The following is a 24,099-nucleotide window of genomic DNA, read 5'->3' on the forward strand; positions in this document are numbered from 1 at the left end:
CCCATTTGATGGCTTAAATCTAAGTAATCAGTGTATCGTATAAAGGAAGTATGATGATCAAAACAACTTCATTAATATATTTGACAACTTTTTTTAACTCAATAATATATTTCCTAAGAAGATTAGTTACTCAAATATTCATCCTTGATATGAATCCTTATACGAAGAATGGTAGAAAAACCAGTTTAATTAATCATGTGGAACCTATTTTTTTTTTCTAAGATCAATGCATATCAGAAGAAAAAATGCAGAACATTGAGTATTGATCTTTGAAGAACATAAACATGTCCTTCAAAATTTGTTTTTAATATTAAAATTCACCCTAAACGTATTTGGAATCTTTAATTTGTATCATCTAAAAATATCTACCTCAAATGAAAATTATATATAAAATTAAAATAACGAATGTACTAGCTACACACATTTATATTAAATGACATGTCGGACGCGAGCATCTAATTGCAATATTTTTTATAGTTAAATTGTGCTTCAGAGAAGTAGCAATTAATTTAAAAGACAAAAATCATGGACATATTTAAATATCTTCAATGTCCTTTGCGTTCTTATAAGGTTTGAAATTATAATAAATGTCCCAATTACATATGAAATATCTCATCTTATTAAAAGGTTAAAAAATGAGTAGGTCAAGGGATTAATAATAATTTTTATTTAGAATATTCAAATATATGTCATGGTGATTAACCTTTTTAATGATTTTAAAATCCAGCCCATCATAAATACTTACATCCCAGATTATAATACAAGAAATTTGAGTGAATATTTTTTGCTCCATTAAACTTTCTTCAATAAACTTGTGAGGGATAAAAGAAATTAGATCAGCTCGGGTATACAGTTAAGGACTAAAGGTATGCTTATTATTTTTTCTGGATCTTCTAAATATAAGTCTTTATTTTTCATAAAGTCTGAGAAGAGAAATCTTATCCATAGAATCATTTTCCTTAACATTAACTTTCCCGTACGCCTGTCAAAATCAAGGACAATAAAAAGCATACAACACATCCACTTTCACACCAGTAGTGGAACTCAAGGCCTCGGACGGAGTATTTTATACGTTCAAAAAAGGATAGATGCATCGATTTCTTTATCAGTGTAACGTCAAAAGACAATTCTGCCTCAAGTTACGAAGTCAATGTAATACTTGAAGAGCACCCCCGATTTAAATTACGTAAGAAGGATGTTTCTCGTGGCGTCCTGTCAGAAGGTCATCTAGTTTAAGAGTACCTTGCTTTTTCTACCTGAAGCACGTGACACTCAAACCTCGTGATCGTTTTGTAACCAGACAAGCGGAAGAAAGAGAGTCTGGATTGACCAGAAAGCATTTCAAGTGAAAGGTATTCATTTTCCGAGGAAGAAGAATCCCCAGAATAACGGAACAGCGACTCTTCACCAAGTTTCTGGGAATAATTCGGATTATTTTGCTGGTTTGGCTTTTTGTGGAATGTCCATATTGTTCCAGTGTTCGGCTACATAAAATGAAACATGACTTTTCCAATATCTGATGTTTTTGAGACGATAAAATTTGAAGGATGCACTAACTAGTGATAATTTGGTCACCGATGATAAATCCTCAGGTCAAATTATTTCTTTGATTGGTTTCTTCTTTGATAAGTGGATAAAATCTTTCGGACAGACGCTCAGAGTCTGCAACAATAAATAATTGGCAAACAATTCGGTATTTTTGAACTTTATCTCTTGGAAATGAGTAACTACAGATTAAGAAAAGAAACAACAACCAGTTTCAATAAATGTTTTTAAGTTATCTCAAGATTTGATAACACTCAAACGAAATCACCGGCAGAAAGATTTCGCTCAAAAGAAATCTTCTGGCATTATAAGATAGAGTGTTGACTTTTAAATGCAATTTTTAATCACAATTTTTCAATTGCGAATTGATTTTTAAGTGACATCCTCACACAAACTGGAAGTGGCAATTTTGGTATGCATTAATTTCTATTGATTTCACTGTAAAAAGCGAAGAAAGATTTCTGACTCCACTTTGACTTGACAGCCATATTGAAAAATATATATATTACTATAAAATTGAAAAATTATGCAGATTGTGTTCTCTTTTCTTAAGGGAAAGGTGTCTAGAATTTCTGCTTAAAACTGATATCTCATTCTACTTAACTAGAGTTTACGAAATCCTCACTAATTATTGAAAATGATGTTGCCTAATGAATATCGATCTCCGAAGACAGTCATTAGATCTGACACTTCTGATGATGAGGAATTACAGGTCAATAATTTTACTCCCTCGAGACTGAATACTTCTAATATCCTTCACTCTTCATATATGACTGAACTTGGAAATGGAGTTTGTGATTTAGAGAGCTCAGGTGTGTTTGTGGCTGGATACACTGGACCCATCCATAAATGGGAACATCCTGGTTTCCAATTTCTGACTGAATCAGCTCAAGGTAATCATATATAATTTTTTATCGAAATCTCGAATTACTCAGTAGCTCCATATTGTACCAAGATGCATAAATGCATCATTCTCAATTTTTATACACTAATTAACAAAGTTTAATAAACTTATATAATATATATATATATATATATATATATATATATATATATATATATAAGCTTTAGTTCAAAAAAATTATATTCGCGTCAATCTTCATAATTTTAAGGCAAAAAAAATATGTAACTTTAATTTAAATTATAATTATTGTGATGCATATAGATGAATTAATATTATAATTATGATAATTAATTAGTATAATATATAAATGTTTAGTATATAAATGTTTAAATCTAATAATTGTTTAAATTTATTTTGAATAATACCACTTGTTTAGTATTGAGATTAAAGTAATTTGAAAAATGATAACAAAAATCAACTTTGATAAAAGGCTTAACTTTTAATATAATGTGATTTCATATTTTTGAAGAAGTGCTCTTTCAATGATTTTAGCTTTGGAAATACCTCTATCCTTTTCGAAGACATAACAAATATTCCTACATCTTTTCCATAATTATTATTCAGAAACCACTAAGAGCTATTACTGTGCGCTAATTAACTTAAACATATATTAAGCAATTTAGAAAAATATATCAAATCCATAATTATACCAAAAAGTAAAATAATTGCTGTCTGTCAATGTTTTAAATTGGCGTTGGTTGTTGATACTTCATATCTGCTTTTATCGTAGAGCTTTCAGTATTTTATTTGATATTCAAAAACAATTTTTTTTATCAAACTTAATTTAGATTTTTAAAATGTGAAAACATGAATTATGAGCAATTTTAATTTAATATTTCGCAAATTTTTAATAAAGAGTAAATTTAAATATTATATATAGTAAAAGCTTTTATTTGATTTTTCAGCTTGCAGTTAAAAAATATTTCTTAAACTCAAAAAAGAATTCGAAAGAAAAGAATTTCTATAAAATAATAATTTGTAGCTATAATTTTCTTTATATCCTAATTTAATCTTCATTTTCATACTCTTAGTCAATTAAAAGAAATGAAAGTTATATTTACACTAAAATACTACACAGAATAATACATTCATTTTTTCTACACAGTCTTTTAGAACTCATTATATATTAGTACTTTATTTATGCTAATTGTTACATGATACATTTTTGTACCATCATTTTCTTATTCTTCTAAGATATGTTTTCATTCAAATGTATGATACTTGACAGAGTCGTGTATTTCTAACAGCTTCATTTAGACGCACGATCAATATTTTAAAGACTTAAGCAGAATCTTAGGTAATTTTTGTATCAAAGTCTTATTTTTGTTGGATTTTTTTTGTTGTTAATTTATGTCATTTTAAAATGTCATAAAGAGTGTTAAGAGTTAAATATTCAAAGAATTAAGCAAAATCTTAAAATAATTTTTGCATCAAAGTCATATTCTTTTTTGTTAAATTATATAATTTTAAAATGTCATAATCCCCGTTATGTTAAAATTAAATTATAATGCAAACATAGAAACTTCTATGTACTCACAATTTCTGGTTTCTATTATGTTGGAAGAAGTTTTATTTAATTTCTATTATGATTTGTCCACTAAAATGTAATTTTCAGATTTTTAAACACAATCTGCTTAAAAATCCTATTCACAAATTTTGATCAATTCTTTCAGAATTATATTATAAACACCCGATTCCCTGAAAATAAAAATAATGAAAAAGTTAAGATATGGCATGTAAAGTGTCTTAGTAAAACTATAAAGTATTGCTCATTGACTGTATTGTCAGCAAAATGCTAATAATCAATCGGAAAATAAAGTATCACTGAAACATAGTGTTGCAATTACTGAAACTCACAATAATAATGGGAAATATTTACATTTAGATTTCAGATTATTATGATCTTCTATGTACACTTAATTTATCAAATTTAAGATTCAGGTAATTCGGAAATTATATTCGACAAAGCGAAATTGCTAATGAAAAAAATTTATCAATCCCACTTTGATCTTTTAAATTTCCTTTAATCTAAAAAGTGATGAAGTCTAAAATGTCTGGTTAACGAAGAGATATTCTTGACATAAAAAAAAATACTGCTTTAATCCTTAAAAAGCCATTTTTTTTCTAGTTATGGTATATTAAAATATTTTTAGGAGTAAGATTGACTTAAGAAAAGTGATTCATTTAGCTTATTATATATATTTAATTTGATTAATTAATTAATTTGGTTAATTAATAATTAAGTGACAAATCAAGAGACATCATTTTGTATAATATGAGGAAATGAAGCATCTAAGCTTCTGCTTTTTTGAAAAAATTGTCAGAACTTATGCCAACCTAAATAACTTCATACTTAAAAGTGATAAATTTGGTGGAGAGCATATTTCCCATGACTTAGAAAGGGTTAAAAAGCTAGCAACGCATCACTCATACAACTGTTAAAAAGATACGCCTAGACACTCAAAAACAGTACAATCCAATGTTGCCAATCAAACTAAAAAGTTTAACTTAATTATTAGGTATTTATAAGTAACACAGAAGATATGGACCTAATTATACATTTTGTGATATAATGTAAAAATTTTTTACTTTTCTTGTTCGCAATAAAATTTTCTTTAAAGAGCCGGATAAATGGGCAATTAGGGATCAGTATAGACAAATGTTTCACAAGTTTGTCTTCTTAATATTATTTTCACAGAAAAGTTTTGGATGTAAAGATAATTTCATGTCAGTTTTATATATTCGTGTTTCATTCATGAATGATCGTCTAATTCTTTAATTTTTGGATTAAAAGTGACAGAACTCAAACAGAGTAACTGCACAATGTTCATAAAAGAATTTAGTTTTCCTTCTTCTAAAACATTTAAAAACTAACCCTTTTTATTTCAACTTTTGAGCGAAAAAACTAGATAACTGTAACACATCACTAAAATTTCATGTTGGATTGATTAATAGAAAATAATAATAATTTTATATGTAAAATTTAATTAAGCAATTAAAAAGTTGTTCAGATGCATCCATTTGCAGATACCATTCAATATAATTATAGTAACTATCAAGAAAGTTAAATGGATGACAGCGTTTAGGTAAACTATTTTAAAAGAATTTAATGAAAGACTAAAATATTAATTAACAAAGAAATAACCATATTCACGACATACGAACACACAAAAAAAATCTGCTGTACGATTTTCTTAAATAAAATATCTCACGATGAGTTTAAGAGAAAGGCAGATGACTCAAGACTTCTGATTGACTCACTTATAAAAGAGGAGGATATATCTCATGCATACAGCATATAATAAATTAAATTTAGAGAATAACTTTGAGGAAATAAAAAATGGTCATGCAAATAAAAATATAAAAATATTCGTAAGTTTTAATGCAACATTAACAGTTGCAATTTGAATATAAGGATTGCTGTGTAGAATAAGAAACATTCTTCAAGAACAACGGGGCAATTCTTATTCACAACATACGAACATCCTCAAAAAAAATCTGCTGTTCGATTTTCTTGTAATTATTACAGAACCAGGTTCTTGTAATCTCCTTCCAAGGCTTAGAATTAAGTTCTTTAAAGAAGAATTGAAACAGAATTATTTTTTGAATGAAAAAAGAAAACCATATTCGGAGTAAACTTTTTTCAAATTCCTATACAGTTCTCGGGTGAGAACTTGAAGAAGTTAACCGCCTGCTTAAATAGTCTCAAAATAATTCGATATCACTGAGATTTTGGGATCTATCTGAACAGTCCATTCTTTCCAAACTCTGCTGATTTAGTTATTCATTGACCAAGATTTCCCGATGAGAGCGAGTATTATTGTATTATTATTCATTAGCATGAAGTCATCGCAAACATAACCAACAAACGATCTTACATTGGAACAATGATCTTATTTCAGTATATAGGTCTACTCAGAGTCCCACAATGATAAATGTGGTTAAATTTTCCAGCCAAAAGCTTTATCCCACCTCCCCTATAATTATTGCTTTCTCTAATATGAAACTTTTTGCACCTGGCCCCTTATTCTCTTCTGGTCAAAGTTCATCAAGAATAATTTTTCAAAGTAAACCTGGATTAAACAGTAATTAGTACTGGCCTCCAATGCTCTTTGCTCTAAATTACGTGTTTCACTGATCCTATGTTTTCGAACACATCTCGGAAACTGGATGTGATGAACATAAAGAAACAGGAACGTCTTTGTACTGTTGGAAAATATATTAGCCTTCTTGGTGCAGAAAATAATCAGAAACGAAATGAGGCACAGAAGTGTTCCTCCTTGTTCGGATTAAAAGAAATTGATAATGATTATCAAATAGGGATATTAGGTGTGGAAAGTCTGATGCAGATCTCTTTGCTACTGAATTTTCGTGATAGAAATAATTCCAAAATCTGTTGATAGTTTATGAGTGACATTGAGATGTCTCGCAGTAACAACTTGTGATATGTCAATTTCCATCTATTTGATTGAAAACATCCTTAACGCATTAAAAAAAGAAAAAAACATTTCTCCAGGACATTGGCCTTTACTAATTTTGAGACCAAAACTGGGGGCCAATAGACATTATTCAAAAGCATACACAATTTTAACAACAGTCTAATGTAAAAATCAGATAGACTTAGAAGGCTATTTTACAAAAATAGTAATAATAATAATGATGAATCCCGTCTTTTACATTTAATTTAATGGAATATGTTTTTGATATGAAACATATTATTTGTTTTTTATCCTTTTTTTATGAGAGATGAAAAACTGGAATTTTACTTTTGAATTAATGAATCAATAACTCTGTAAAGGAAATATTTTCTTTAAAAAAACGATAAATGAAACAAAAGTTATTCCTTAACTTTTAGAGGGTAACTTAAAATAAAATGGAATACCTGCATGAAATTTTAGAGTGATTACCTTTTAGGGAAGAATGTTAGATTTTCTATTTTTTCAGTGAAGTTTACAATAAAGTTCAGGGCAGAACATTCTTGATTTTTTGTATTCTTTATAACTGTTTGAGATCAAATACAACGATCGCAATAATTGGGTCCATTCAGTCCATATTATGCGATTATAACACTGTACTTTTATTTATCATAGCAATTTAAGGAATTTTTCCACTATCCAAAAGCTTGAATGTGTAAATTTTGCACTATACGTTTCTCGACATTTTTATCTTTCCCACACTTTATTCGAGCATTTCTTTGTAATTTCAAATCAAATAGCAGTCCTCTAATTTTGATTATTCTTTTTTTATTTCTTATCCTTGTTTTACCGTTAAAAATCCGAGAAAAAATGTTGTAAATGGAAAATTAAACAAAATGGAAGCAGTTCGCTGTGAAAAGGAATAAATATTGAGCATTAAATTTTTACTGAAATTCTACAGTTAAGTATATAAAAGTGGCACAAAAAAATGCCCTAAATTCCATATGCATCCTTTGAAACATAAGCTCATTATTGACTTAGAGATAGAATAGTTAAGCGACATAGAGTAGGCAAGTTTCACTTTACACCATTCATACAATAAACCAACCAACCAACCGTTAGTGTAGTATGTCTAAATCGGCACGTAGAAAGTAATATTGAATAGCCCATTAAGAAAACATTCTTCTTCCATCCACTAAGATTAAATTAATAAATTAAAAATAAGCCTTTGTTTTCTCGCAACTAATTAATTTTTTTTCGCTCTACAAAATCTATTTAAGTTTCAAGGAAATGCTGCCAACGAAACACACAGATGTAAAATTTCAAACAATGCCATTTTATGGATTTTTAATATTGTTGCTAACCCTCCTTCTGAACCATCTGCAGTATATTTCCGGTTCCTGTTTACTGAAAACAAGATGTTCTATTTCAACCTATTAATATAATTGGCCCAAAAAGAAAAAGTATTGAGTTAAAGTCTTTGCACGTGACTAGAGAGTAAATATTCTCCCAAAGGAAAAAGAGAAACTTTGAAAAGCTGATGGATCTGAGTGGAGTGCTGCTAGAAGAAGAGATTGAAACGCATCACAGTGAATCTATAGGAGATATAGTATAGTAAGACAAAAAGTATTCGCACAATTATTTAAATTTTGAATAAGCATCGATGATTTCAAAAGACGAAACATAAAAAAATATATCCAGCAAATGAAATTTTATAAGGACATCATAAAAATTGCCCAATGAATAGCCATACAAATAACTTTATTAAATTCTTTAAATATTTATCACTGTTAAAATTTTATCGCAACTTTATTTTCAATCGCAGTTAATTGGGTCTCTAAAGAAATATAGGGATCGTTAATTTATATGTAACAATAGATTTTCAATGCAAAAAAGTCACTAAAATTTTCTATAAGTAATTGTTAGCTATTTAATCCTTTCTAAATTACTACTATGACTTCAAAAATATTCTTTAACAAAACATGTAATGAAATGTTATTAGAATTTAGTTCTTTTCATAATCTGAATATAATAAAAATTACACCACAGAATTGGAAAAAAAAATATTCCTATGCCTTAGTATTGATTTAATTAAATAATCATCTCAGTACCTTCCAGACCATAAATGGTCTTGAAGGTAGGTTCCAGGTTTATTAAATAATGATTTCAATATCTTCCCAGACCATAAAACATTGATTAAGCCAGCTAGATATAAAAGAAATGTCTGAAAAAAAGAAGCCTATGGACAGTTATTTAAAGAAACTGAAAGTAGAATATAAAGTTTGCAAAAAGAACACAAATATATTTTTTTATAATCGGGTTCTGTTTTTTTAATTGTTAAGTCAAAATAATCTCTAATCTATCTAAAGGCACTGTAACTGTCTCAAAATTGCAGAATAATTTTCCATTATTTTAAGTCAAGAATGTTGCAGTAATTTTACTTGTTGTTTTGACTGTATAAAAATTTGCTTTACCTTCAGTATGGCACTATGTGGTCAAATAGGACTCCTGTCCATAAAATTCCAAAGTAAATTACAATTTGAGTATAGATGCAGTTTAAACCACTTTTCGAAGGAAAATTAAACAGTCAAATGATTATAAACAATGGCTAGATAAAATAATGTATAGAAAAACCTGCCTTTCCTCTATTCAGATTTGAAAAAATAGTAAATATTAAAATCGGCCATTATGATAAATGTGTTATAAATAAATTTTTCCTAAAGCTGGAAACATTCTATTACAAAGTTTTTATAAAAGTTTCTCAACGTTTAAAAAGTAACCATGTTTATTTAATGTAATTATGATGAACTACGTATTCTAAGAATGTATTTTGTTTACCACGTAACTTTCGGGATGAACAGAATGATATAAGATAGTACTAAATACTAACTAATATTAAAATAGTATAATATTCTAAAGTTTTTTAATTAATTAGTAGATACTCATGAAGCAGACATATTAACTATGTTTTCACTGATGGTTTCTATCTATCACAATTATGAAAAACTTTTTTGTTTGCCCTGAAAAATTTGCTATGGAATAAGCGTCTGTAAAGTGCAGTTATTGCAGTTTATCGGGTTTTATTAACTTGAAATGCAAATAAAATTGTGTCTGGGATCATTAAAAAAATTACTTCAAAGCAGTTATTTATTAAATTTGCTTAAAATAAGAGAAATAACAAATTCATTTTCTAAGAGAAATTTATAATAAAGCAATTAAACACCTATTCCAAAGAATGTACTTTATTTTCTTTAATATAAATATGAAAACAAATATATAAACAACAAATATTCTTTTAGTATATCGATACTCTTTTAGTATACTGTATTCCCGGAAGTTGGTAACTGTATTTTAAAAAGTAATTTAATATGAAATTCAAAGAAAATATGCATATGATCCTTATTAGTGAAAATAAAACTTCTATTATTTGAAGGAGCAAGATGATTCATGATAGTATAACCTTTACACTTTTTATAAACATTATAGCTTCATTAACTTCCAGAGGAAATTTTAAATTAAATAAATTTTCAAAAACTATTTATTAAATTACTTAAATCTTTCTCGTGCTTCTCTTCCAATTTCAGCTACACGTTTTATTCATTCATTCGAGTCATATTTCATTCACTCTTAAGAGCAAGATAAGATTGTTTAAACACTACAACAGCAAAAGCAATGCTTGAAATTTTCTACATTCTAAACAGGTCATCAAAATTCTCTACCCTTTTCCGTTATATAAGAGCCACTTCAAAAGACCTGTTTTGCTTTGATGCAAAAACTTGCCGCATGACGAAAGAACAACCCACATCTAAAAAAAAGGTCTGGTCAGAACAACATTTGATCTCATCAAAAAACGGTGATGTAAAAACTTCAGCAAAATATTTAGAGATGCAGATTCTGCGCTTATACAGTCGATTATTTCGGAGTATCTAATTCTGCATGCGGTCCGAGTGCAGGTGTTTTATCTTTTCTTTTTCTAATATTAAAAAAAAACTACTTTCGCGTATGAAAAAATAATAAAACAAGGACACACGTCTCGCAGTAAATCACTTTTTATGTCTACTCTATTTTTATGGTAACAGAATATATTTATCAATGAGAGGCTAAGCCAAATCATATCAAAAGAATTTTATTTTCTGCTTTTATAAGCTGCTGCAGATGTTAATCGGTTTAAATGCAAATTTTTAGATAATATTCCATATTCATTTTTTCTTGAGTGAAACACTTGCTTCAAAAAAAATTCTTAATATTTGGAGAGACTTCCGTTTTGGCCGTCATCCATTTATAACTATAGAATAAATTTACTATGGCCAAACATTTCTTGGTTTAACTTTATTTATCTGTATATTATATTATTAATCACATCAGATATTGTTTGATGGTGTTTTCATAATTAATTGTTCAATATTAATGTCATCTTATTAGCTGACCTACATATACATTTGAGACATAATTTGCATCTTTATTTGGTATATTCATAAATTTAGGAAGTATGATGATAGATTGAAGATAACTTCTGAATGAATAAGAAACATTATATTACATACTGGTTTTAAATAGAAAAACAGTAAAATAAAAATTTCAAATCAATTCATTTGATTCTCTACTACAAATTTAATTGTTACTTCCCTTGGATCCAAAACACAGAAAAAAAATTAAAAGACATATGTTAAGCTATTAAAATGATTTTAGCATCGGGTGCAAAATGTGTGCCTTTAAGAACTTTACAAATCCTAACTGTCATATAACTGAAAACATATGTAATGATTGTACAAAAACTTGATGTCAATGAATTGTTTCTCTTTCAAAATAAGTTTGAAATGCATTTGTATATTATTTGAAAAGCAGTTTGTTTTATAAAACAATCATTGAAATCTAAAGATTTACTTTTTCTTTTTAAAAATTCAAGAAGAAAAAAAAGTTATATTGTAGAAGTTAAGAAGGAAACGGATTTCTTATCTAAATAATCTTCATTTTAGGAACCATTTGAGGCAATTATAAATCTTCATGATTGACTAGTATTCTCTTTAAAAAATGTAGCAGATATATTGAAACAATTGACTTATTTTCCCTATAGCATAGCCTAAAAATTGGCATTTTATTTTTATAATTATAGAATGAAAGTAGAATATTAAATTTTTATCTTGTCAGAAAACTTCAGTTTTGGATATACTATTGTAAAAAAATGTTATTTTGTAAGCAAATAATCCTTAAATTAAATTAATAATTTTGAATTATTTAAAACATATTCGTTCTTGACAAAAATGTTGACAAAATAGTCCTTAAAAAATAATTATTGATATATCATCATGATTTGTAATCATGATGTTTTCTTATCAAAGTTTGTTTGTATGTTTTCTTAATCAAATTGTTTAATCTTATGTTTGTATGTTTTCTTAATCAAAGAATTAGCTTGGTCTATATTTATATCATAATTGAGAAATTTAAAAAAAAATATTTTTATGATATTTATATTTTTTGGAGTTATGAAAAGCAAACTATTCTGTTTTTCCTTATTCTAGCGTGAAGTTGAATGGACTGCAGAGTAACTTTAATACATTGTTTAGTCTGTTATCAAAACAATAAGTACTATTTTTACCTATAAAATGACTTGAAGCGAATCACTGCATCCAACTTCAATATCCTTCCGGTAAAATAAAATATTTTCACTTTACATTTATAATACAGTAAAAGCAATGATCATAATCATCAATGCATTCTCAGTTGAACTTTTCTCATAAATGAAAACAATAAAACACCATTTCTGTTTTACGTCATAGATTTTTCACTGTCAAATGATCAGCTATATTCCTTTTCCCATTTAGTATTCAACTTTTTTCTACTAAATTTGAAAACATATATTTCTTGATATAATTATATGTGATTTATTTACATGAATTAGTGTTCTTCCAAGACTGACTAAATTTCAAATATTGCCTAAACGAAGAACTTAACGAATCTTTAGACAGAAATATTTATTTTATAAATAAATAATTTTAATCTTTTCATAGTAATTGGGATGCGTTTCATGTCTACTTTATAACAAAAATATAGTCTCAGATTCCAATGAATGATTGTAAATTCGTGCCTCGATTCTATCCCCAAAAAATAAACCCTTAAGTGAGAAAAAAAAATTTAATCTGAGATTGATCGTCCTCACGTATAAATGGAATAAAAAACGGTTAATGGCAAACCATTATAAAGTGCCGATTTTTCACATGAACGTGACTTAATAATAAAAGACTTGTTCTCTAATACGTACTTGTTCAACTTCCCCAAACCAAAACCTTTATCGCTCAATCAAATCAAATCAAAGAATTTCCCTTTAACCTTTTCTTTATTTCTCCATCTTGTATCACATACTTTAGATGAATATGTTTCAAATGGAAATGGAAATCGAAGGGAAAAAGCAAGTCCTTCATTTAATCAAGGACATGAATTTTCACTTTCGAAATATTCATCAAATGATCTGCGAGTTCTTAACCTTGTTTATTCTCTTTCATAAGAAAGAAACCTTTATAAATAATTAACTGTATGGCCCTGATCCGTAAAATAAAAGAAATTTCTATTGCCTTTTTTTTCAATGCAACTAATGAAGTAAATGAAATGCACAAAATTTGAGAAAACAATCTCTATCTCACGGTTTCATGACCTACAATCAATAATTTATTATGTAGAATCCCCAAGAATTATGCTAAGATTATTTTCGGATCACTATGTGATCCCAGCTCGCTTAGCTCTCTCGCCATATAGTTATACATTTCTGATAGTAATAATAAATTATAAATGCATTCATCACAAAAATAAATTTTTATTATTTCAAATTACATGAACTAAAATTAAATTAATTAAAATTTAATTAATTTTACTTCGATTATTAAAAACCAAATCATCAATTTCTAAAATTAAAAGTTCCTGATAACACACACACACATATATATATATATATATATATATCAATGTTAGAAAGCAAAAATGTATGATTCTAAGAAGTTTAAAAATCAAAACTGAATTTACTTTCTTTCCCTGATTTTATAAGATGTATATAACCAAAATTAGCCGACGTAATGTTAACAACTTCGATGAAACAAATCTTATCACTAAAAGATACCATGCTATATTTTGGCATTATTTTAAATTATACTTGAGTAATTATAATTATACTTGACAAAACTTTGAGTGGTTTGCTATACTTCAAAATAAAGAAATTGGCGATGCTTCTGTAGCTCGAAAACTTCGTTCTGAAAACTAAAACATATACAGCTCTATTTTGTTCATTCTGACTGGATCTTCTTATTAATGATTATTCAACATTTTTATTTTCCCTAACTTCTCGTATTCGACAATTTTGATTTATGATCGATTGCCAATAACTGATTTTTTCGTATTATCCAATTCCGGGGGGGGGGGAGAGCTTGTCAAAGATTTTTTCGCCGATGTAAGCATACATACAAATCGAACGTGCGATCTGTTGCCAAATGATGATTAACCAGTTCAGTGTGAATTTGTGTTCCACATAAGCTTTTTACATACATAAATTATTTCTATAAATTCTGCTATATTAATTTTGAATTAATAACCAAACAAATATTTCATCAAAAATATTTGTTTGGTCATTAATCAAATATTTCATCTTGAATAATTTATATTTTATAGAGAAGAATTAAAACCTAAAGCTAGAAAAATCTATGAAAACAACATCTTTACATAACATCAATTTTTTAAAACGAGATTCTTAATACTGAATTGTGATAGGATGATGAGAACGACACTTGAGTCAGCACTTCTCTCCTTACTTTTCAAATTTTTGCACACCAGTGGATGATCGTTTAATTTGCGATGTATTTAACATGCATTAGGCTGAAGTATAGAGTATCTTTCTTCGAATTGTTTTCAGAATCCTAGTCTGGACATAAAGGTGACAGACGATACAGAGGTGCAAAATTTGTGATCTTATGCAATGTTAAATACTGTAATTCTATAATTACATTGAACACTGAATTGTATATACTGAATACAATAGCAACTGTATTGTAATTCAGTATATATATTTAGCTTAAGATTTTTTTAGATATAACTTTTGGGCCACTTCATTTAGATTTAATAAAATTTTAATTCCACGATTAATTAAATAATGTATTTAGAGTCACTTTAAAATCAGTTGCATATTAAATATACAGATGATCAGTAAAGTAAGTTCTTTTAAGCCCTTTAAATTCAAAACGGCATGTCGTATAGCAAGGGAAGTAGCGTATACCTATAATAAAGTGACTATGCTGAATTTATTCAGACAGGTTACAGCGTCCCTAGCGTTTAAATACGGAAGTTAGAAGAAATAATTCAAAAGACAAAGGAGACCGGGCAACAAGTCTATTTAGGAAAATGTACATATATCATAATGAAAACAAATGAAAAAGTTTCTTGGAATATATGTAAAATTGACTGATATATTTAATGATTAAAATTATGAACTTTCCCTGACTTGAGAAAGGATTCATCCTAAAATTGAAAAATATATTCTTTGGTATTATAAAACAAGTTTTCCGAATTAAGAAATAGCAAAGTGAAATTTAAGCAACGAAGAATGTAAACAAGAATAATTTTAAAAAATCTGAAAAATACACGTGGGGAGTGGGGGGAGCATTTGAGGTAATTGAGGGAATCTCTTAGGACGAACTTTTTTTTAAAATCACGGACAGTCCATACTTTTAATCGCAAATATCTCCGCCAATTTTAAAGATAACTCCATGAAACTTTTTCTTGTGTTTTTATTATGGTATAGCATACATTTTTCGAACTGGACGTTTTGGATTAACTCCCTTATTTCTTTAGCTATTTTTTGTTGTTTCCTTATTTTGCCGTTAGAAACGCTGTCACCTGCCCCCATAAATTCCTCGTAGTCACTTTAGTACAGGTACAAGTTACTTCCTTGTCTTTACGAGACGCCGTTTTTTATTTAAATTGTTTAAAAAGACTTTATCGATCCTTCTGCATATTTCAATAATTTTATCATTATTTAAAAAAAGTCTTTTTTAACTAACCCTATTCCAAATATCCTTCCCTTTTGAAAATATTATTTCTTTAGTAGTTGATAAATAATTTTTATCGTTCATAAACGTAAATGGAAGTTTGTATTCTAATGCTGATTTCGTTTCGTTTCAGTGACGACATCAACTGTTGAAAGATTATTTAAAATCATCATTGTTGGAGATGCTACTGTCGGTAAGACGTCGTTTGTCCAAAGGTATGTCAACGACATTTTCCGTAAAGATTATAAAGGCACTGTTGGAGGTAAATCTATATATTTTTTTATGCAATTCTGTGGCTTTTTCAACTTAAGTATCAATGAGTTTGAAATATTAGTGAAGAATAACCTTAATCTAAATATTTTCTTAAATGTTGTTTACAATCAGAATTTTTAACTAATCGAAATCATATTTCCAACAACAAATTCAAAGCAAATAGTTAATCTAACCTTTTAAACTACAGCAGAGGGCTTGTCAAGCGCCATAAGTAACAACAACAACAATCTTTTAAAAATGCATTTTTCCGAAAAGAAATTGTCGGCAACACAGATAGTAAATATTTTTATAATATAATATAATAATATATTTCATGGCTTATTAGCATGTTGGCTACCACGTGAATCACCTGTGATTCACACCTATTTTTAAATAAGATTATCTCCTCTCTACTATAGTTTTGAGATAGCGAAAAAGAGAAAATTGAATTAGATAGTTGGTCCAATTTCGGGCTTGAGTTGTGGCGTCGAGCATATTAATGCCATTTGAAAAAATCCATTATATATTTAATTATTATTAATAATCATTCTCAAAGGAAATCATACTAAATGTATTGAAAATACATATCCTTTTTAATGCATCTCGTGCATTATTAATGTAACACATAATGGTATTATGTTGCAAAATTGTAGCAAGTTGCAGTTCAGTTTTTTTTTTTTTTCGTAAGGATTTAACCGAAATATGAATGTATAAAACTCATATTCTCAATTCGTATTATTCAAATACTCATTCGTATTCTCAATTCAAATTCGTATTACTAATCAACATAAATAAGTTCTCAAAAAATTATCCAGAATGGTACCAAATGACTTCAGCAAAAGGTTTTACTATTATTATTATTATAAACAAAAAAATTTATCTATGATAAAAAAAAAAAAAATAAGCCATAAATTGAACATAACGACTGACTGCGCTAATGGATACCGGAATTAAGCCGATAACTATATAGCTTCTACCACTTTGATGGACAAGCTGTTTTTTTCCTCGAAATCTGAGCTCATTTATAAGGAAGGACTATTCTGGAATTTTTTTTTCGGTCGACAGTTAAAGGAATACAAAATGAAGATCATCAGAATTGTAAATGAAAGTCTCTCTTAGAGAGAGAAGAAGATCTACTATGGAAAAAGGGTATCCATCAAATAGCAATTTTGAAAAACGTTTACTTTTCTTTTAAAACCAAGTACAAAACAAATCTAGCGTTGACAAAAACTAAAATCTGATGCATAATTTTTAATTTTAAAATATTTCCTACGATCATTACTAAGATATAGTTGAATTCCAATTATTCTCATTAATAAGGACCAAATTCTATCCAACTTATTGAATTATTAGCAATTAAAATTGGGAAAAACGAAATTTGCTTAAAAATTAATGGCTACAAACGCAATTATATTAATATTTTGTATATTGTATTAAAATATCATTCCTTAAACATATCATTCGAAATCAGTTATTTCATTGCCTGAAATCGTTTTTACTTGGAAAGATTTCGCTTTTGAATTACTTTTTTTTTTCTCCTCAAAGCAATCCGGATAACTGAAGTGTGAATAATTAGTGTTATACTCAGCAGTATTTATTATACGAGATTTTCTACTAAAATAATTTCAAAACCAGATGTTTTTCCCGGAGTGTAGAAAAAAAATCTATTCGCATTATCATAGATCGAAATATAAAGATTACTTTGCAATCTTAATATATTGTGTAAAGAATAGCAAAAACAGTAATAATGTCTACTTTGATGATTTCTATTATTATAATTCTAACAGTGGTTAAGAACAATGTTCATTTGTTAAATGTAATCGTTTTCTAGAAAAAGGAATTAACTGTGTGTTTGCTGAGATTTATTGGAGGGGGGGGGGAGGTAACAAATGTTTGTTAATACAATCCAATTTATCACAAATATTTCTTAACAAGTTTGGAACAATTGAAGTATAAAGGAGGTAAAAATAAAATTTTGGGGAAAATCACAAAAATCTGTTTAATCTGTTAGGGGATGCAGTGGGACCGGAAGGTGCTAAAAAGCTGTTTTTTTTTTTTTTTTTTTTTTTTGTTTATTCATTTGTTGCTATTTCAAATAAATAAAAATAATAAGTATATGGCAAGCAGTGGCAAAAAAAGAGATTAAAAACGTTAAGGTTCCAAATGTTTAAATGTATTTTATGTTTTCATTCATGATATTTTTTATATTATTAAACCATTTCATAATTTCGTGTTGAAATTGTTTCATTTTAATTAACTTTGAAGCTAACATATTTTTTCAAAAATTACTCTTTAACACTTTCTTTATTTTCATGCTTTGAATTATATTGCACATTATGTCAATATTTAATCAATAATAAACCACCAAATAATAGCTTTAAAATAGGCATCATTTCTTTGTTATCAATTATTTTATGATTTAAATATACTTATCTAAAATAATTACATATTTCAAATACAAAAAAAAATATTGTGAATTAATCTCCTCTTTATCATCCATCCCATTCCCCAACAATACAAGCCAAATCAGAACCTATATTTAATCACTGAATCAGTTCCTAGGGACATCACATTAGCAACCCCTTTATACTCTTTTTTAAACGACTTAAAGAGTATCACCCAGCCTTTCTACTTCTACTTCTTTTTTTCTTCTTCTTCTTTTACCTTTAAACGTTGTAAAATATTGTTCATTTGGTACTTAATGTAAAAAATTATGTCGGGATATTGTTTTAGTACTTATATCATTTATCACTTTTAGTCTTTAATTTTTATTTCGATTACACGAAGGGGGACGAAAAATACGCAGAGCATATTTATGAACTTCAATTAATATTTCTGAACTATCTAAGAAAACGTGTTTTTTTTTTTTTATTTACTGCAAACAGAATAATTTTAAAAAAGGCGTATGTATAATATTTTCAGATATTTATATTCTTATCAGTTGGAGAAAATGTTTTCAATATCTGTTTTAAAACATTATAATAATAATAAAGAAAATTATTAGGAAAAGGGATAGCATTGCAAATACAAGTGGGAAAATAATAGATTGAATCTTCATTTAAAATCATTCTCGTTAGAATAAAAGTAACCCGTTTTTTAAAAGACTTTGTATCATTTATCACTATCAATATATCATGAATCAATCAATCTTTAATAGTTAATATTAATCAATCTTTAATAGTTTTTATCAACTATTAACTATTTTCAACAGCCAGTTCATTCATATTTTCTGACAATAACTCAAAATGCCCTGCACTAGATAATTCCAAAAGCTGTGATTAGGTTCCTGAAAATAAACCAAAACACCCACCACTAGATAATTCCACAATCTGGGATCAAGATCCTCCCTAGGAGCAAGCGCATCTTCTCTTTGGAGCCAAGGAGTCGCGACAGAGATGTGGTCAATACATTGACATTTCCCAGGGCATCTATTCTTTCTTTTCTCACTAAAGAATGCGGTTGTCTAAGTCTTTTATCCCCTTTTTTATAAGGAAAGGAGACAGCCAAAGCTGAACCTTATTTTCTTTTTCTAGAAAATTTTGCGTCTAGGAAATTCTTCTAAAATCCAGCAATTCCGGGTCAAAATTTTAATGGAGCAGATCATACTTTTTAAAAATCAAAAGTGAAATCTCGAATTTACTATCTTCAATAAAAAAAATGAATGAAAGAGTTTTTGAAAACACAATTTTATTAGTGTATTAAAAAGCAGAAATTATTTTTAGTTAACGGTTTGCTACTTTTAAGTCTATAATTTATCATTAATTAATATAAATATTATTGAATCAGGTAATGATTTTATTTCTTGAATTTACTATTAGGTGGCGTATCATTTCGTATGGATCGATTAATTTTAATTAAATTAATCGATCATTTGATAAGTAAGTCCTGTAAATATTTAAAAAGTGTAACATCAACCGAACACACAAGTGTACACAAATCGAAAATTTTAGCACATCAGGAAGTAAGTAAACACCTGCAAACATGAAGCAAGTTGAATTAAAAAAGCGTTTAAAAATGCGGATAAAAATTATAAACAGAATTATCAGAATCTGAAATTAGATTTCTATTACAAAATTATGAGATCTTTATTAAAAAGATTTCTCTTTTAACACAACAATCGAGCTCTTGCTCTTTTATAACCACACCGTGAAATATTTTGTTAAATCAAAATTTTCTTCTATCATACCATCAAAAATTATATTTCTTATCATAGGTCATAAATACATTTTAATCACATAAGAAAATTCAACAATAAAATCAACTTCGCGAAATTCCACCGCCGAATTTCTTTGCAAAAAAATAACATGGAGACAAAAATTATTTCCACTTAAAATGAAGTTTAGTTATATTAACGTCCCTTTTTAATCAACACGAGGGCTATTTTGGAGCGGACGAATTTTGAACCGCGGTCTGATGACGAGGACGCTATCTGAGCTGGAAAACTCCCGCTCCAAACTTCCATACTGCACCAGAAGGAGGACATTTGGCCCCGACGGGTTTAACATGCACCGGACCCACTTACAAGACGGTTCTTCGGTAAAATTTGGTCTCGAACCTGAAACTCTCCGGTTCCGAAGCCGAGACCTTACCACCAGGCCACCGCGATCTCACGGCGAATGAAAACGAAAAAAAAAAAAGTTATCGTTTCACTTTTTTAATGATAATCATATACCAAACCAGCTAGAGCTTATAAAGTATCTAAAATTAGACCTGCCTTTCAAAATTATGAGATCTTTATGGAAAAACTAGCTTATTCATTTAACAAGACAATCGAGTTCTTGTTCTTTTGTAACCACACAGTGAAATCTTTCGTTAAATAAAATTTTTCTTCCATCAAAACATAATTGCGTCAAAAATCACATCTGCTATCATAGGTCATAAATACATTTTAATCACATAAGAAAATTCAACAATAAAACCAGCTTTACGAAACTCCACCACTGAATTTCTTTGCAAAACAATCTCATGGAGACAAAAATTACTTCCATTTAAATTACCCCCCCCAAAAAAAAAGTTTCCATTTTACTTTTTAATGATAAACATATAACAACAAACCAATCAGAGCTTATATACCGATAGCTTTGCCAGAAGGAGAAAGCAGTTTGTCTTAATTGTATTGGTTAGTAGAAGAAGTCCAAAGAATTTTAAAACCAAACAAGCTTCAGTAAAACATATTTTTCTTATGTCCTTTTAATTACAGAATTATAAAGTTCAATTACTTGATAAAACTGTTTTAATGACATACTTTTAAATGCTAATGGCGATAGAAATTGGGAAATTTTGGCACGCCTTCAAGTTTAGCCAGTCTTCTTAAACATCAAAACTTAGAATTTATTAATTTATAATAAATGCGTAGAATACAAATCATAAATTGAAATATTTTTTATCTTTAAAATTCACCTAATAGAAACTAACATTCTGTTTAATTTTCTATAAAATCGGTAAAAGCGATCTTAATCTATCTATATCTATACTTATAATAAAGCTCAATGTGTGTGTGTGTGTGTGTGTGTGTGTGTGTGTGTTGGCGCTCTACAGGCCAGACAGTTTGACATACAGCTACCAAATTTGGTACATGTATACCTTGGAGGTTGGGAATGTGCACCTGGGGTTTCTTTTTTCGAATTTTTAATTAGAATTTTAATTATTAATTAAAAACTAACTTTCCCGCCAAAAAAATCTTCCATTTTCCCCACCGCCAACTTTTCCGCCAAAAAAATCTTCCATTATCCCCAGCGCCAAACGAGAAAGGCTTCAGTTATTTTTTCTCCCAACAGTAATGAGGCTAGGGTTAAAATTTTTCGGCGGATTATTTCAATCGGTTCTGTTTATTTTTTTAATGTTTGATGCATTTAAAATTAAACATTGTTAATGAATCAATCTTTCAGATTCATTCTGAAGTACTTTTGAATTAAAATAAAACAGAATAAAGGAAATTAAAAATTTCTAATCCGCATAGCGTTACCCCAACTGGCGTAGAAAAAAATCACGTATTTGCGTTACGTAACCGGCGAAGAAAATTCACGCATGCGCATTCTGTTCTGATTGTTGCTATGACAACGTTATCAATGCATGATTTAAATTATTTTTGGGTTAGTTGCATGCTTTTGTAAGTAAATTGTATTTATGTTAGTTATATATTTTTTGTATATGCTTATAGTTTTAAGTACATCGTTTTTTAAGTAGTTTTTTTAAAACCTGTTTTCAACCGTTTATTTTAAACGATTCGTTTTATTTTCTTAGTGTTTGATGCATTTAAATTTAAACATTGTTAATTAATCGATCTGCTCATAATGAATCTAAGAAAATTTTGTTGACCAACTCTTGAGATATTACATAAATTTAAAAAGATATTCTTTAGTGCCCATAAAGTTTAAACGCTGAGTGACTCTATTTTCAGTAATCAGATTATAAAAAAAATGCTTTGTTTCAGTAAAAAATATTATTATATTAATTGAAGATAAATTCTTTCCACTTTAATTTAAAGCATAAATTCTACGGGTGCTGACAGAAAATGAGAGAGATACATATTACGTTATGACTGAAGGCCTTTATAATATTATGAATGAATTATATGATAATCAAAATTTGAAGTTTTAAAATATTTTGATAAAGAAGCTATTAAAGTAGAAATTGCATAAAATATTTAATTATTAAAATTTTAACGAACATTAAGATTGGCGAACCGGCTGGTCGCCAAAGGCGGCTAGTACTTATAATAAAGCTCAATGTGTGTGTGTGTGTGTGTGTTGGCGCTCTACAGGCCAGACCGTTTGACATACAGCTACCAAATTTGGTACATGTATACCTTGAAGGTCGGGAATGTGCACCTGGGGTTTCTTTTTTCGAATTTTTAATTAGAATTTTAATTATTAATTAAAAACTAACTTTCCCGCCAAAAAATCTTCCATTTTCCCCACCGCCAACTTTTCCGCCAAAAAAATCTTCCATTATCCCCAGCGCCAAACGAGAAAGGCTTCAGTTTTTTTTTCTCCCAACAGAAATGAGGCTAGCGTTAAAATTTTTCGGCGGATTCTTTCAATCGGTTCTGTTTATTTTCTTAATGTTTGATGCATTTAAAATTAAACATTGTTAATGAATCAATCTTTCAGATTCATTCTGAAGTACTTTTGAATTAAAATAAAACAGAATAAAGGAAATTAAAAATTTCTAATCCGCATAGCGTTACCCCAACTGGCGTAGAAAAAATCACGTACTTGCGTTACGTAACCGGCGAAGAAAATTCACGCATGCGCATTCTGTTCTGATTGTTGCTATGACAACGTTATCAATGGATGATTTAAATTATTTTTGGGTTAGTTGCATGCTTTTGTAAGTAAATTGTATTTATGTTAGTTATATATTTTTTGTATATGCTTATAGTTTTAAGTACATCGTTTTTTAAGTAGTTTTTTTAAAAGTTGTTTTCAACCGTTTATTTTAAACGATTCGTTTTATTTTCTTAGTGTTTGATGCATTTAAATTTAAGCATTGTTAATGAATCGATCTGCTCATAATGAATCTACGAAAATTTTGTTGACCAACTCTTGAGATATTACATAAATTAAAAAAGATATTCTTTAGTGCCCATAAAGTTTAAACGCTGAGTGACTCTATTTTCAAAAATCAGATTATAAAAAAATGCTTTGTTTCAGTAAAAAATATTATTATATTAATTGAAGATAAATTCTTTCCACTTTAATTTAAAGCATAAATTCTACCGTTTTCAACCGTTTATTTTAAACGATTCGTTTTATTTTCTTAGTGTTTGATGCATTTAAATTTAAACATTGTTAATTAATCGATCTGCTCATAATGAATTAAGAAAATTTTGTTGACCAACTCTTGAGATATTACATAAATTTAAAAAGATATTCTTTAGTGCCCATAAAGTTTAAACGCTGAGTGACTCTATTTTCAGTAATCAGATTATAAAAAAAATGCTTTGTTTCAGTAA

At 28.2% G+C, this 24,099-nt stretch overlaps 1 protein-coding gene across 1 annotated transcript in view; it reads left to right on the forward strand.

Annotated features, from left to right (window-relative positions):
* Positions 1-1,314: 1,314 nt before the first annotated feature.
* The window catches only part of LOC129960863 (ras-related protein Rab-7L1-like), a 46,894-nt gene continuing 24,109 nt past the window's right edge, over positions 1,315-24,099 (forward strand). Inside the window, exons 1-2 of the mRNA XM_056074568.1 lie at positions 1,315-2,438; positions 16,024-16,152. Of these exons, the coding sequence (XP_055930543.1) occupies positions 2,183-2,438; positions 16,024-16,152 (385 nt within the window). The 5' untranslated portion in view covers positions 1,315-2,182. The remainder of the gene's footprint in view (positions 2,439-16,023; positions 16,153-24,099) is intronic.

This window comes from Argiope bruennichi, chromosome X2 (genome assembly GCF_947563725.1).
Source record: "Argiope bruennichi chromosome X2, qqArgBrue1.1, whole genome shotgun sequence".
NCBI classification, from domain to species: Eukaryota; Metazoa; Arthropoda; class Arachnida; order Araneae; family Araneidae; genus Argiope; species Argiope bruennichi.